At 40.1% G+C, this 16,406-nt stretch overlaps 1 protein-coding gene across 1 annotated transcript; it reads right to left on the bottom strand.

Annotated features, from left to right (window-relative positions):
* Window positions 1–656: 656 nt before the first annotated feature.
* Window positions 657–15,382, bottom strand: CUNH5orf15 (chromosome unknown C5orf15 homolog). Its single transcript, XM_004744980.3, has 3 exons — window positions 15,192–15,382; window positions 3,126–3,652; window positions 657–2,157 (listed from the first exon to the last, which is right to left on the bottom strand). Exons 1-3 carry the CDS (start codon window positions 15,328–15,330, stop codon window positions 2,026–2,028), a joined length of 798 nt encoding a protein of 265 aa, XP_004745037.1. The 5' UTR covers window positions 15,331–15,382; the 3' UTR covers window positions 657–2,025.
* Window positions 15,383–16,406: the final 1,024 nt, after the last annotated feature.

The following is a 16,406-nucleotide window of genomic DNA, read 5'->3' as shown; positions in this document are numbered from 1 at the left end:
CTGCTCAGCGGGGAACCTGCTTCCTCCTCTCTGCCTGCCTCTCTGCCTGCTTGTGATCTCACTGTCAAATAAATAAAATCTTTGAAAAAAAAGTAAGATTTATGTTTTTTAAGTAATCTCCACATCCAACACAGGGCTCAAACTCACAACCACAAAATCAAGAGTCAGATGCTCTGCCAAATGAGCCAGTCAGGCATCCCACTGGCAGCATGTCTACTCAGTGTATGATGTGATGCTCCAAAAGTCAAAGACTATTTGCCTGCAGCACTGGGGCATGGAATGCAAAGACTGTGCCATCAGGAAAAGCCCAAGAACCCTAGTCCCACTAAGGGGGTATGAGCTTCCTGACAGGGGAACCTTCAACAGGGAGACAACAAGGAGGCCAGAACTCCAGAAACTATACACTGATTTAGCTGCTTTACTTTTCTTTGCAATCCTACTTTGCCAGTTTTCAATAAACTTCAGTACCTAGCAGAAAACTGGACCTAAACTAGAATTTGAAATCTAAGAGGATTCAAAGAAGCAGAGTACTATCGCTAAAAGGAACAAAAACAAGCTGGTCAGTTTAGCTTCCTCCCAAACAAAGCATGACCCCTGTCACCACTCAAAGGAAGGACTCCATGCCATCATTAAAATGAAACACACTTTTAATATCATAGATTTATATCTTTGCCATTTATTTTTAAAATCTTATTCAAAATATTAAATAATACAATTTCAGATATGAAAAATTACTGCAATAAAACAGTTCAGGTGTATTTCACTGTGCTCCCCTTCCTTATCAGGACAGTAAATTGTCCACCTGAAAGAAATGGTGAACTGCCCTACTTCTTCCATCTTCACACAAAGCACATGCCCACTGGCTCGCCTGGGCTTTCTGAACAGGTGTTCAACATATAGTAAGGGTTATGTTTTCTAAAAAGTTGCAGTGACATTTGTAAGTCAACCATGGTTCAAATCACATATTTACATACTGATCAACTCTTTATTATATAAAGACAGGCTAAAATGAAATACAGTAAATAATTTCCAGTTGCTGTGAAAAACAAAACAGAAGAAAATAAAACAAGTACTGGGGAGAAAAAGTCAGTGTACACATATATCCTTTATGTATACAAACAACTTCATTCAGGCATAATTTTAATTTGAAAGGCCTAGACACAATATTATTTAAGTGATAATGGCCCCTAAGATTTATTCAAACTTACTATAAAATAATAAACAAAGTGAACAAATCTGATACAATTTCAAACTCTACTCCTTACTTGAAAGCTTGGAGGAACCCAGGCTACAATCAATTGCTAACTAAAAGCAATTGTATGTGTATTTAATATTTTGCCACAATTTCTATCCCTAAATTTAATTCAGTAATTCAAGCCAATATATGGTATCTCTGGAATATTTTATCTATGTCCACTGCAAACCGCAGTCTCTCTATTGCCAGAATTTCTAGAAACATTTATTAATGTGTTGCCTAAAATTGCAGTCGGATTGAGCAATATCATTATCTTAAATTATGTTTAAATTATCCAAAAATATGCAAATCAATTTTCCTGAAAGAAAAAATGATACTTATATGCCAAGCACTATTACACACATCCTTGTAGATTACAGTTTGGGAGCACAAAATATGTGCTAAAAAAATAGTACTTGGATGGCAGAAAGAGAATCTGAGCCAGCAGTTCCAGATAATATTAGGATTTAGTTGAAGGCTAGGATCTTTTAAAACTAGCATTACCAATACTTCCAGAAGAAGTACAATAAAGAAATCTAAAACAAAACTAACAGAGAACGCTTAGCTCCACATTCTGGACACCTGATTAAATTTACCTCTAAAAATGTAGATAAAAAAATTATATACTCCTTGTTTGTGACATTTCATTTCCAAAGCACCAAGGCAAAATAAAGAGAGACCCCCATCTCTCATTTAAGTACCAACTGCCTAAGGCAAAACATCTGCACAATATTATATAAAAAAGTCAAGCAAATAAAATTACATAATAAGCAAACTCAAATCACAGTGCTTTAAAAAATATAATCATTGGTAATCTTCAGAGAAGGCATGGCCTCATTAACATTCTGGTCTAGACGATGATATTCCACTGTTTTGGAACAAAGACCATCACGCCATTTTCTGCTTTGAACCAGAAGGAAAATCTGGAAAATAAAATAAAATAAAATAAATTAGATATGCCAAAAAGAAAATAGAGGATATGCTAAAAGTATAACAAGTATAAAAAGGTTTTATACAAGCCTAGGTTACCAAATTCAAGAAGTAAAAAAACAATAACAAAAGGGCTTTATTTTCCCTCTTGTAAACAAAAACAGAGCTACTCAAATTTTAATGTATAGAGTGCTTGCTGAAAACTGATTCTGGATTCTATCTATAGAAATGAATTAGAAAACCACAGTGGAGCCCAGGAGCCTGCCTATTTAACAAGTCCCTTAGATGTTTAGAACAGATATGGCCCAACATTTCAACACTGGGATAGAGTATCACTGGCACTCAAAATAAATATGTAATGATTTTATAGTCAGGGAAAAAAATCATTAAATACTATTAAGTTCAATGCTTACTTAATTAGAAGTATTAAATTAACAATCTTTCTGGAGCATAGGGGAGCTCAGTCATTAAGCATCTGCCTTCGCCTCAGGTCATGATCCCAGGGTCCTGGGATCAAGCCCCATGTCAGGCTTCCTGTTTGGCAGGAAGCCTGCTTCTCCCTCTTGCACTCGCCTTGCTTGTGTTCCCTCTCTCACTGTGTCTCTGTCAAATAAATAAATAAAATCTTAAAAAAAAAAAAAACTTTCTCCATAAATACTCCCACTGAAGTAGAAATGGTAACTTAAGATGTAACATCTCTTTTTCAAAAACCACTAGGCTTTGGTTTTGCTCATTAAAAAACAATTCTACTTCCTTTTTTAGAAGCACACAAGGTAAAGCAATCTGTCTGGAATTTGTTAAAACATACCACAAGTTTATAAACTGATCAGACATCTTAAAATTTTACCATCAATTTAAACTTGACTGAAAAAGAAAAAAATTCTGAATTATCAAAACATTAATAAGAAATAGGACTGAGATAATTAAGGGCAATTAGAGGGGCTGAAAACCCCAAACATACCTTCCTTTTGTTGTGATATGTAATGTAAACAACAGCAATACAAAAAGCAAAAATAATAAGATGAAAAAAGAAATGGCTATCTTCCTCTTCAATATTTGAGGATGGGGTCTTAAAAGATCTCACTGACTGTTCAATTTCCATGTAGTTCCTGTTTTCTTCCAGAGCCTCACTGGACTCCTCGTCCCTGGGGCTGGTGGTCCAGTCATAGTCTGGTTCTCCATAGTCCCCATTGTCCAGAGTATCTTTGGCAGTGGACGGAGAACTATTGAGTGTGAGAAGATCCTCCTCCTCTATGCTGGGATCTTCATTGTTATCTGTTTCCTCTTGAGACAGAGAAGTAGTAGGTGAGGGATGAGGGGCTACAGATGCCCCTCCACCTTTCTCTGTACTAGTTGTGGGTTGGAGAGTGGTGCTGATTTGGAAGACAGAAAGGTTGGTTTGGTTTTCATGTGTTAAAGCACTCATATTTGGAGCAGAAACATCTTGCTGAGGTACAGCGTGGCCCGGCAAATCAGTTTGTGGTTGAGCTAGAATAAAGAATATTAAACTGAAAGCTCCAACTTCATCTCCACCAGGCTACAAGCATATTTACCTAAATTTTTCACTAAGCATTTCTCTTTGCCAAATTCCTTTCCCTTGAGAATTTATTAATAAGTCTCAATGGCCATCAATCAGTTACATGTCTTCTTAGTCAACTATTCATCAGGTAAATAACTCTTTAGCCAGAAAGTAAGAAGTTTAGCACAATAAGAGACCTACTACATTACACAGCATGTCATCAAAAGATAAAGGAAAGAGCAGATGGGATAACTTTGGGTCACAATGGTAAAATTCATACAAAGCTCTTTCTTATCCATCCCCTCTGTTTTCTTTTCAAAAACGGGCTGGACTTCAAAAACCCTTGTCCAGACTGCACCCCATCTCCAGAACAGAAAGACTGGTGGCCAATCCTGGCTCAAGAAGGTCACAAACTAGATACAGAATGTGAACCTATAGGGTGCCTAGGTGGCTCAATCAGTCAGGCATCTGCCTGTAGGCTGAGGTCATGATCCCAGAGTCTGGGGATAAAGCCCTGAATCTGGCTCTCTGCTTAGCAGAGAGTCTGCTTTTCCCACTACCTCTGATGCTCGCCCTGCTTGTGCTTTCTTTCTCTCTCTCAAATAAATAAAATCTTTCTAAAAAATGTGAACCTAAATATTTTCAATACAATACAACAAATTTAAGAAGAGCTATAAGCAAGCTGTAATCAGCATTTCTAAGTGATACTAGAACCTGAAGACCAACTTCCTTTCTTTCTTCCTTCCTTCCTTTCTTTCTTTTAGGTACTCTTAGGAAGAAGAAAGCAAAAACTCAAGGGGAAGAAAAGGAAATTGGATTAGGAACTTGAAAACTAAGTGTTTAAGAATAAACTATTTTATTTTTAAGATTTTATTTATTTATTTGACAGACGGAGATCACAAGTAGGCAGACAGAGGAGGAAGCAGGCTCTCTGCTGAGCAGAGAGCCCGATGCAGGGCACCCTGAGATCATGACCTGAGTGGAAAGGCTAAGGCTTTAACCCACTGAGCCACCCTGGTGTCCTGAACTAGACTATTTTAAAGATTGGGTAAGGCAATCCAGAATGGGAATGACACCAAATATGTACAAGCTCTTATTTCCCTATGCTCCCACCCACTCAGTATGGTTTACTAAAGTAGTTAAAATTATTTACAGAAGTAACTCTATACACCAAAAGTTCAGAAGAATCCCTGCTGAAATTTAACAGTGTTTCTAATATACAATCTAATGTAGTATCTGTTGAAAAGCTTCAAGAATACCCATTATACTTGTAAAAATAATGAACTGTCTGGGGCACCTGGATAGTGTAGTGGGTCAAGCGTCTAACTTGATTTTGGCTCAGCATCTCAGCTGAGATTTTGACTCATGATCTCAGCATCATGAGATCAAGCCTGTGTTGGGCTCCACATTTAGCAGAGTCTGCTTAAGACTCTCTCTCCTTCTCCTTCTGCCCTCCCCCAATTTGTGCTCTTTCTCTCTCTCTCTCTGAAAGTATATAAATCTTTTTTTTTTAAAGATGAATTGTCACATGAGATCTAAAAACACAAAGATACTATTTTAAAGCCTATCAAATTAAAGTAAAATACTTTGTAGGGGTAAGATTAAACCAAATCATTCCTGGGCTTTCACAAACATGTGTATGCACATAAATCAACAACCTAACAGACCACTCTTTGTTCAAACATGTAATACTTGAATACATGAATACACTCTGGTTTGTGTATCATAGTTGACAACTCTTTTGTATAGAAAAAATGGCTAGTTTCAATGAGACTGACTGGAATCTCTTAGAAAAAAAATTAGTAAATTGGTTAAAAAAAATTAGTAAATTAGTAAAACTGCCTTAAAGTATTTTCAACAGTTGGCCCCTTGAAACTTTCCATTAAAAGAAAACAAAGAAAGAGGGCCTACAATTGAGTACCGTAGTCAGAAATCAAGAATTTCTTAAGACTTTTTATATTTGCATTTACAAATTACTATTTCTCTGGTATATTTAACTTTCCTGTCGAAGTCAGGGAAAATATGATTTAAAAGCTAATTTTTTTTAAAGATTTTATTTATTTATTTATTTGAGAGACAGAGAGAATGAGAGAAAGAGAGAGCATGAGTGGAGAAAGGTCAGTGGGAAAAGCAGACTCCGGGACTCCATCACGGGACTCCAGTATCATGACCTGAGCCAAAGGCAGTCACTCAACCAACTGAGCCACCCAGGCGCCTCAAAAGCTAATTTTTTTTTTAAAGCTGGGAGCCAACTAACTAACCTTCACTTTTTAAAAAATTGTCTTTCTATATGTGACTTTTAGAATAATCATGTATAGTGCTCACTTCAGCAGCACATATACTAAAATAGAACTATCATGTATATTTAAAGGACACAAGCTGATAGGAGTGCAAATGACTGTAATTATCCCTACCTCCCACCCCTTTCCCTGTCCAGAAACCGATCCACTGTGCACTCTGGAATTCAGTGAGATATCAGCAAATCCCTCTTTTATCTCTTACTTTCTTTTTATAACTGAAAACTGCTCTCCCTTAAAGACATAATTTCCCTGAAGTCCTTTTAATTAACATTTGTTTATTCACCCACATCCTTGCACCACTGGGTTTGGAAGAGGGGAAAGTATTCTGGGGTGGGTGGGGGAGGGGTAGGGACAGAAGGGCCCTTCCAAACCATTCTCCCATTCCCCCCCTTAAATGCACCGGCCTTGATTCTCCCATCATCAGCTATAATCCAATAACCTTTGTCCATCAAAGGTTCCTATTCTCAATGACTTTAGCTCCTGGCTAAAATCAGTTCATTCCACCCAAGTGCTCCTGTCTGGAATCCAAAACCTCGACCTCTCTTCTGATAAGCCAGACCTTCCCCTTACCTTATCAAACTTATCAAACCTTAACTTATCAAACCATGGTCACTATCATCACAACTCTTCCATAATCTCAACTGCAGGCAACCTACTTGCTGATATGACCACCTATCCTAATTCACTCTCTTGGTTTCATAGTCCAAAAGGACCTATGATTCTCTGATCCCACCATCTTTTCAGTCCCCCATGACCACCATCCCACCCTTACCCAATACCCTTGTCCTTTCTCTTTACCAAGATTCAATTTTGTAGTCAGCCATGAACCCTCCCTTATGTACACCACCAATCCCCTTTCCCCTTGCTCACGCTGTCCCATTCACTTGGCAAGGCTACATCCCAAGTTCAATCAAACTCTGTGACTACTCCCCATCTGCACCAAGCAGCTAAACATGGCTGGAAATAAATACACAATCATGTCACCATTTTTATTTCATTTTAAATTCAACGCCAAAGATTCAGATGTACGTGTAATGTTGCTGGCACTTATACTGTATATTTCTAGTTCATTTAGCCTCCCATTCCCTTAGGAGACCACTCCATTCACATGCTCCTCTGTTCTCAAAAACACCTTCTCTGTTGTCCTCATTTTCAACGGATGGCATTACTTCCTAACTGCTCTGAGAAAAAGGGAGCCATGAGAAGAAAATTTACATGAACTACCAGAACTCTAGACTTATAAATCCAACTGCTACTTGACATCTCCTCTTGGATGTCTGACTTTCAAATTAACATATTCAAAATGAATTCTTACTTAGGCTTCCAGAAGAATGGGAATAGACAAACTTTTCCCTATTCCTCCACTGAAAACAACTAACCCTGGATATTATATATAAAATAACATAAGACACTGAAAGGTGGAAAGAATAAGGCAGAGTGGTTACAGAATTCAGGACCTGAGGAACAACCTAGTTGTGACTTCCCTGGATTTTCTTTTTCCCTCACGTATTCTAGACCTGTAGCTGAAGAAACCAACATGGAAACATCAACGAGTATGTACAAAAACATGCTGTCTCCTGTCCCACTACAAAAAAAAAGCCTGTTCTCTCTAATCAAAAAAATTAGGAGAGAGGCAGCCTAGCAAGAAAGAAAACTTTAGAAAATGACTGCTCTACTCCAGGCAAACACTTACACACAGACACACACACACACACACACACATGACAGCTCCGCTGTCATCCACACCAGCAAAGGCCAAGTAGAAAGCCTACTGCAGAAGCCACCTTCTGCAGGCTGTAACAAGGTGCCTCTTCCTCCTCCACAGTGTAATGGTGTCAGAAGAGGCCTAGTATAGAGTCAAGACTTTAATCATCATCCAGTAGTAACAAGGCCACCCCCACCACTGGATAAGGGGAGACAGAACTCCCACCCTAGTCCAGAAGTAACAAGAAGACCATTACCCTTTGGGTGTCAACAGAGATCAAGTGGAGACCCTAGAGTTCTACAGCTATCTGACAGTACTGTGCAGCAACCCCCTCCTCCCCTGCCAGAGCAATGTCATAAAAAGCCAACCAAAAGAGAAAGTTAAGACCCAAGGCTTAAAAACACGAACTCCCACAACTCACCCAGTATGAAATACATCATGTGAATAGCCCTATAACTATTAACACAAATGAATCTTTAATTTTAAAACTCCCAAAGAATTAATCTCCAGTCCCAAATGGTTTTATGGAGAATTAAATGTTTAAAGAACTATCACCAACTCTACAGAATCTCTCCCAGAGAACATGAGGAAACAATGTGCAATTTATTTTATGAAGCCAATATTATTATCTTGATACCAAAACAAACCCACTACATAAAAAGAAAACTACACACTAATATTTTTCATGAACAAAGATGCAAAAATCCTTAACAAAATATTAGCAAATAGAAATCAGTAATATATAAGAAGAATAATATTCCATGAACAAAGGTTATTCCAGGGTGCAAAACTAATTCAGTATTCAAAAATCAATCGATGTAATCTACCATAATAACAAGTTAAATAAACCTTGACCTAAGTCTCACACCTTATACAAAAATGAACTAAAAATGGATCACAGGAGCACCTGGCTGCCTCAGAGGAGCACGTGACTCCTGATCCTTGGGTCCTAAGTCCAAACCCCATACTGGGTATAAAGATTACTTTAAAAAATAACAATAATAAATAAATACAATAAAAATATAAATATAAAAATTTTTTTAAGATTTTATTTATTCATTTGAAAGAGAGAGAGAGACCACAAGCAGGGGGAGAAAGAGAAGCAGACACCCCCACCCCTGCTCCAACGCAGAACTGGATCCCAGGACCTGGAGATCACAACCTGAGCCGAAGGCAGATGTTCAACCATCTGAGCCACCCAGGCACCCTTGGATCACAAATTTAAATGTAAAATGTAGGGACACCTAGGAACTCAGTCAGTTAAGCATCCAACTCTTGGTTTCAGCTCAGGTCATGATCTCAGGGTCATGAGATCAAGGCCACCTCCGGTTCCACACTCAACACAAATTCTGCTTGGAATTCTCTCCCTCTTTCTTTCCCTTCCCCTGGGCTCCTCCCCTTGCTCTGAAGTGCACACATGTGCTTGCTCGCTCAAATAAATCTTTAAAAAAATAAAAATAAATGTAAAATCATAAAGCTTTTAGAAAAAGACAAAGGGAAAAAAAATCTTTAGAATCTAGAACTAGGCACAAATTTGTAGACCTGACACACAATACATAAAAAGAAAAAAAAAATCCATAAATTTGATTTATCAAAATGAAAAACTTTTGCTCCATGAAAGACTTTCCTGTGAGGATGAAAAGATAAGCTATACAAAAGAAGAAATATTTGTGAGATCCAATGCAAAAAAGGACTAGTATCCAGAATACATTAAAAAAACCTGAAAACTTGGGGCGCCTGGGTGGCTCAGTGGGTTGGGCCTCTGCCTTAGGTTCAGGTCATGATCTCGGGGTCCGGGATCGAACCCTGTATTGGGCTCTCCGCTCGGCAGGGAGCCTGCTTCCCCCTCTCTCTCTCTGCCTGCTTCTCTGTCTACTTATGATCTCTCTCTCTGTCAAATTAAAGAAAAAAAATCTGAAAACTCAAAAATGAGAAACCTAACCATCCAATTAGAACACAGGCAACAGACACAGAGGCACATTTCACTGACGAGAATATACAGATGGCAAATAAACACAGGAAAAGATATTAGCCACTAGGGAAATGCAAATTAAAACCACAATAAAGCTATTACTGTACACCTATCAGAATGACTAAAATAAAAAGTAATGACAACACCAAATATTGGCAAAGATGCAGAGAAGCTAGATCACTTAAATGCTGCTGGTGGTAACATAAAATAGGACAACTATGACAGAAAACAGTTTGGCAGTTCCTTAAAAAACTAAATACGTAACTACCATATGACCCAGCTACTGCACTCCTGGGCATTTATCCCAAAGAAATGAAAACTTACAATCACACAGAAAATCCACACATGAAAGTTTGTAGCAGCTTTAATCATAAAAGTCAAAAACTGGAAGCAACCCAGATGTCCTTCAAAGGATGAGTGGTTAAACAAGTGCAGTGTGTCTATATAATATCAGGGTATTACTCAGCAATAAAAAAAAACAAACTACTGACACGTGAAACAACTCGATGAATCTACGAAGAATTACACTAGGTAAAAAAATTAAAATTAAAAAAAAGCCAATTCCAAAAAGTTACATACTATATGATTCCATTTATATCACATTCTTCAAATGATAAAATTAAAGAAATAAAGAACAGATTAGTGATTGTCAGGATTTCAAGATGGAGTGGGGATAGGAAGGAAGTAGGAGTAACTATAAAAAAGCAACACAAGAGGTTGGTGAAATGCTCTTTATCTCGACTGTATCCATGTCAATACCGTGGTTGTGACATGGTACTAGAGTTTCTTAAGATGGGGAAATGGGTACAGGGTATACAGAACCTATATTATTTCTTACAATTGTAAGTGAATCTACAAGTATTTCAAAATAAAAAGTTTAAGGAAACATACTTTTACTTCCCACTCCAAACGAGTAAGGCCTTCTAAACCCTCTGCCTGCTTCTACTTTAACTCCTACTGTCTGCTTTTGACATAGCAGCCAGAGTCTTCCTGTAAAAACTTAAGTTCAATTATGCTTAAAACCCTCTGGGAGCTCTCCATTTCTATCAAATGTAAAACTCTAAGTCTTTATAATAGCCTACAAGATCCTACATGATCTGGCACCCATTACCTCAACCTCATATCTTACTAAACTCCCAAACTACTCTATCCCTGTTGCCTACTTAACGGATATCAATACCTGTTTACTAAACATGCTCTTGCCCCAACTGTCACCACAAACCCTACACTACTTCCCAAGTAGCATCTTTGCACCTATCACACTCTCTGAAAAGCCTTTCCCATAGTTTTCAGCCAGGCAAAACCCACTCATTCTTCTAAGGGTATCTCCAATATCACTGCATTTGTTATTATAACTACAATACCTAGCACCAAGTAGGAGCAAAGTTAATAAGCATTATTCAGGGGCGCCTGGGTGGCTCAGTGGGTTAAGCCTCCCTCGTGCCTTCAGCTTAGGTCATGATCTCAGGGTCTTAGCATCGAGCCCCGCATCGGGAAATCTCTGCTCAGCAGGGAGCCTGCTTCCCCCTCTCTCTCTGCCTGCTTGTGATCTCACTCTCTCTGTCAAATAAATAAATAAAATCTTTAAAAAAATAATAAGTATTGTTCAAGGAGTAAAAACTTGGACCTCCTGGTCCTCCACTCCTTCAAACCAGAGAATACAATCTAGTCAGAAATGAAGGGTATTCAGAACAAAGTGACTCTGACTTTATGGATTTAATTGCTGAGCTTCTACAATCATATGTATTACTTTAGATTTCTAAATGTCCCACTTTTACCCTTTACTATTTGATATTACCACTCTAGTTAAACAACATTTTTTTTTCTGAAGATTTTATTTATTTATTTGGCAGAGAAAGAGATCACAAGTAGGCAGAGAGACAGGCAGAGGTGGGGGAAGCAGGTTCCCTGCTGAGCAGAGAGCCCTATACGGGGCTCAATCCCAGGACTCTGAGACCATGACCCAAGCAGAAGGCATAGGCTTAACTCACTGAGCCACCTAGGCGCCCCTAAAACAAGATTTTAAAAATGACTTTCTACATTAAATTCTCTCTTTTTTTTTTACGGGTCTCTTTAAAAAACTGTCTTAAAATAGATTACAACAATAACTCTTTTTTTTTTTAAGATTTTATTTATTTGTCAGAGAGAAAGCAAACACAGGCAGACAGAATGGCAGGCAGAGGCAGATGGAGAAACAGGCTCCCCTCCAAGCAAGGAGCCCAATGTGGGACTCGATCCCAGTACGCCGGGATCATGACCTGAGCCGAAGGCAGATGCCCAACCAATTGAGCCACCCACGTGTCCCACAACAATAACTCTTCAACAAGAATGCAGAGTACCCTGCATGAGCACTGAGTACCCAGAATGGGCACTGAGGCAACAGTGTCTCAAAAATTAAACATATTACCAATTAAATTTAGGTGATCATTTGGGAGCAATCCGATGGCAAACACAGAAAGAAGGCACTTTTGAAATGACGTGGTAAGACCTAATCATAAGATGATCATCTAGTGATCCAAAACAATGCTTATATTAATTTTTTTTAGATTTTGTCAAAATAAAAATATAAAACTTTAAAATCCTTACAGATTGCCAAGAATACAACCAAGTACTGCAATTTTAAGAAACCTAATTTGAGAGGCACCTAGGTGGCTCAGTGGGCAGGCAAGAATTCTACCACCGAACACCAATGTCCAGTAGGTGGCTCAGTGGGTTAAAGCCTCTGCCTTCAGCTCAGGTCATGATCCCAGGGTCCTAGGATAGAGCCCAGTATTGGGCTCTCTGCTCAGCAGGGAGCCTGCTTCCCTTCCCCCCCCTCTCTCTCTCTCTCTCTCTCTCTCTCTCTGCCTACTTGTGATCTCTGTCAAATAAATAAAATAAAATCTTAAAAAAAAAAAGAAAAGAAACCTAATATAAAACAAGTTTAAATAAATCTAATGCAGTAACTTCCTAACTTTCTATGCTTACTTGAAGTTTGGAACTCAACACATCTTATTTGGCTGTTTTTTTTTATTAAAAGAGTAATTACGTTGGGGTGCCTGGGTGGTTCAGTCTGTTAGGTGTCTGCCTTTGGCTTGGGTCATGATCCTGGGGTGCTGAAACTGAACCACGAATTGGGCTCCCTGCTCAGCCGGGAGCATGTCCCAGTTTAGTTGGAGCAATATTTATGGTGTTCTAATAAATAGAAACAAGAAGACACCTTAATACTCCACATTTCCCCCTTGCTTGACCCTCCCTACAAAATTTTCAACCAGGGGGAAAGCTGTTTATGAACTACAGTTACCAGCTATATATCCCTCAAACTGTATGTCTTAATCATTCCAGTAAGAAATATAAATGTTTAATGTCAGGTTTTGTCTTAAATGATTAAATAACCAAAACAATCATACTACGTAAGTACTTTGGGAAAAGGAATATTTGCATCAACCAAAGAAATCCTCGTTATATTCTACTCTTGATGAAGGGGCCTTGGGAAAATGAATCTCAGTCCTTCCCCACAAACTTAAAATGCTTCTGGGATGGTGGCTGCCCTGCCCTCACTGCTGCTGGGGAAACCTAAGGAAGTAACCACAGCACTGTAGTAGACGAATGTATGGCTAGACAGTCCCTGTTGGCAAATAAGAAAACACTATCCCATTCACACTGTTTTTCATCTGAAAATTCCAAAAAGATTTAAGAAGAAGAGCAGGGCTATGTCTGCCTAAAGAAAAAAGGGAATAGTAAACAAAATACATGCTTAATCAAATTCTTATTAATAGATTTGCCCCCCTAAGTCTCAGGCCCTAAATTACACACTTCTTTATTTCCTGATAAAACCTTCAATATCTTCATTCACAATGTAGTATTTCTTTTTTTTTTTAACATTTTATTTATTTATTTGATAGACAGAGATCACAAGTAGACAGAGAGGCAGGCAGAGAGAGGGAGGAAGGGAAGCAGAGAGTCCGACATGGGGCTCGATCCCAGGACCCTGAGATCATGACCTGAGTCGAAGGCAGAGGCTTTAACCCACTGAGCCACCCAGGCGCCCCATAATGTAATATTTTTAAGAAAAGAAATACTTAATCATGCAGCATTATTTACAATAGCCAAGACAGAGAAACAACCTAAATGCCTATGGATGGACGAATAGGTAAATATGTGGTATGTATATACAATGGAATAATACTCAGCCACACACTCACAAAAAATGAAATATAGCATTTGTGACAACATGGATGGACCTTGAAGCACTATGCTAATTGAAATAAGTCAGACAGAGAAAGACAAATACCATATGATTTCACCTCTATGGGGGGGGGGGGCGGGAATCAAAACAACAACAAACAAGCAAACAAGCCAAACTCATATAGAAGAGACTGGTGGTTGCCAGAAAAGAGAGAATTGGAGGTTGGTGAAATGGTAGAGGAGCACCAAAAGGAAGAAACTCCCAATTACAAAATAAGTCATGAGGATGTAATAAATAGCATGGTGACTATGGTCAGTAAGAATAATAATGCATATTTGAAAGCTGCAAAGAGAGTAAATCTTAAAAGCTCTTATTACAAGAAAAAAAAATTTTGTAACTGTTACAAAATGTGATATGTTGTAACTACATTTATTGAAGTGATCAGTTCCCAGTGTACACGAATACCAAATTTATGTTGTACTCCTGAATCTAGCATGTTATATGCTAATCATACCTAAATAAATAATAAAAAGAATTTTAATAAAAAATTTTAAATGAAATAAAATCCTACGACTCTATTTAAAGGAAGCAGTAGTCTTTTCCAGCTAACCCAGGACACAAGGAACCATGTTTACCAAGAATCTCCCTTGTCGCCTTCCTCCTCTCCTCCTCGCAAGCCCCTCAGGAGCCCAGAGCCTCAGTATCCTGGCTCTTTGCCAAGCACCAGAACCTCCCAGATCTCAGAGATGCACCAGTATCCTAAGACAGCTTTCTCCCCTTCACTTTTGCTCTCCAAAATTATTCCATCAGCTCAGTCTGGTCAGTGCCCCGGCCCACCCTGGTCTTTACCCCTTACCTCACCGTTCCGGAAACCGCCCACACTCCCTTGGCCCTGCTACACCCCTGCGTGCCTCCCCCCGCCCGACCCCCGCGTTGGGACCCTCTCTAGACACCACACCTCCTAACCGCGGTCATCTCCTCAGCATCTGTCCCCTCTGTCCCCTCACGACTGCGAGCAATTTCGGAGACCCCACCACCGCCATACCCTGTAGCAACCCATTCTTCAAGATTCTCTAGACACCACCACCACTCCTCCCTCCACGCCCATCTACATACTCTGCTCCCCGCTCCCTGGATCCCCGCATCTCTCATCCCTATTTCTCGGCTTCTCAGAGACCCCACCTCCTCAGACTCCCTCAGACACCTTACCCTCCGTCCTCGCCCCTAGAGACTCTGCCCTGTCTACACAGTGCCATCTGCTCCCGACACTCCGAAGCGTCTTTTCCCCGGCCGGGCCTGTCTCCCCGCCCATGCTGGCCCTCCGCGTCTTCCCGCGCCCGCCCTGCCGCCGCGCCCCCTTTACCACTGGACATGGTGGCGGACGCAAGCAGGAGCGCCGGGACCAGCGGCCACGCCAATACTCCGGGGACCTGAAGGCCGGGCGAAGGCCGCAGTTTCCTTTGCACGGTTCCCCTCATCCTCCTCAAGGTAGCAGCGGCCATAACGGACTCCGCCAGGAGCCTGCGCGGTTGCTAGGCTCTACGTCATGACATCAGACACTGCGTAAGGCACGACGGCCTGAGGCATCTACGTCCCAACGTGATGACGTCGCAGCCCAGCGCGGCACTCAGGAAATCCGCGGAGGAGGAAGGGTACGGAGCTGTTGCAGCTGGTCCGCCCCACCCAAGCCCCTGCGGCCTGAGGCTGTTAAGTGTTAGACGTAGAGAGGGTCAGAGCGCAGCCTTCCCTGCCTGCCATGTGATGAGATACTCTATAGTTCAGGGAAGTATTTTAAAACATTGGGGTTTTTTTGGTTTTTTTAAGACTATTTTTCAGTAATCTCTATACCCAAAGTGGAGTCCGAACTTATAACCCTGAAATCAAGTGTGGACTGAACCAGCCAGGTGCCCCTAAAAACATTGTTAGAAGAAAGGGGCACCTGGGTGGCTCAATGGGTTAAGCAGCCAAATCTTTATTATTATTATTATTTAAACTCAATTAATTAATTAACATATAGTGTATTATCAGTTTCAGAGGTTCAGTTCAGTGATTCATCAGTGTTATATAACACCCAGTGCTCATTCCATTAGGTGCCATCCTTAATGCTCATCAGCAAGTTATCCATCCCCCCCTCCTCCTACGCCCCCCCTTCCCTCCAACATCCCTCAGATTGTTTCCTATGATTAAGAATCTCAGGGTTTGTCTCTCTGATTTCATTTCGTTTTATTTTTCCCTCCCTTCCCCCATACTCCCCTGTTTTGTTTCTTAAATTCCACATAGGAGTGAAATCATAGGATAATTGTCTTTCTCTGACTGACTTAATTTAAGCGGCCAGCTCTTGATTTTGGCTCAGATCACCATCTCAGGGCGGTGAAATCAAGCCCCACCTCCACCTGCATGCTCAGGGGGCACTCTGCTTCGGATTCTCTCTCCCTCTGCCTCTCCTGCTCTCTTTCTTTCTCTCAAATAAATTAAAATCTTTTGTAAAAAACGTTGAGGGGTGCCTGGGTGGCTCAGTGGGTTAAGCCGCTGCCTTCGGCTCAGGTCATGATCTCAGGGTCCTGGGATCGAGTCCCGC

This window comes from Mustela putorius, unplaced genomic scaffold (genome assembly GCF_011764305.1).
Source record: "Mustela putorius furo isolate JIRA1106 unplaced genomic scaffold, ASM1176430v1.1 tig00000145_pilon_pilon_pilon, whole genome shotgun sequence".
Taxonomy (NCBI): domain Eukaryota; kingdom Metazoa; phylum Chordata; class Mammalia; order Carnivora; family Mustelidae; genus Mustela; species Mustela putorius.
The sequence above is the reverse complement of the archived record's forward strand: the minus strand, read 5'-3'. Positions and strand labels throughout refer to the sequence as shown.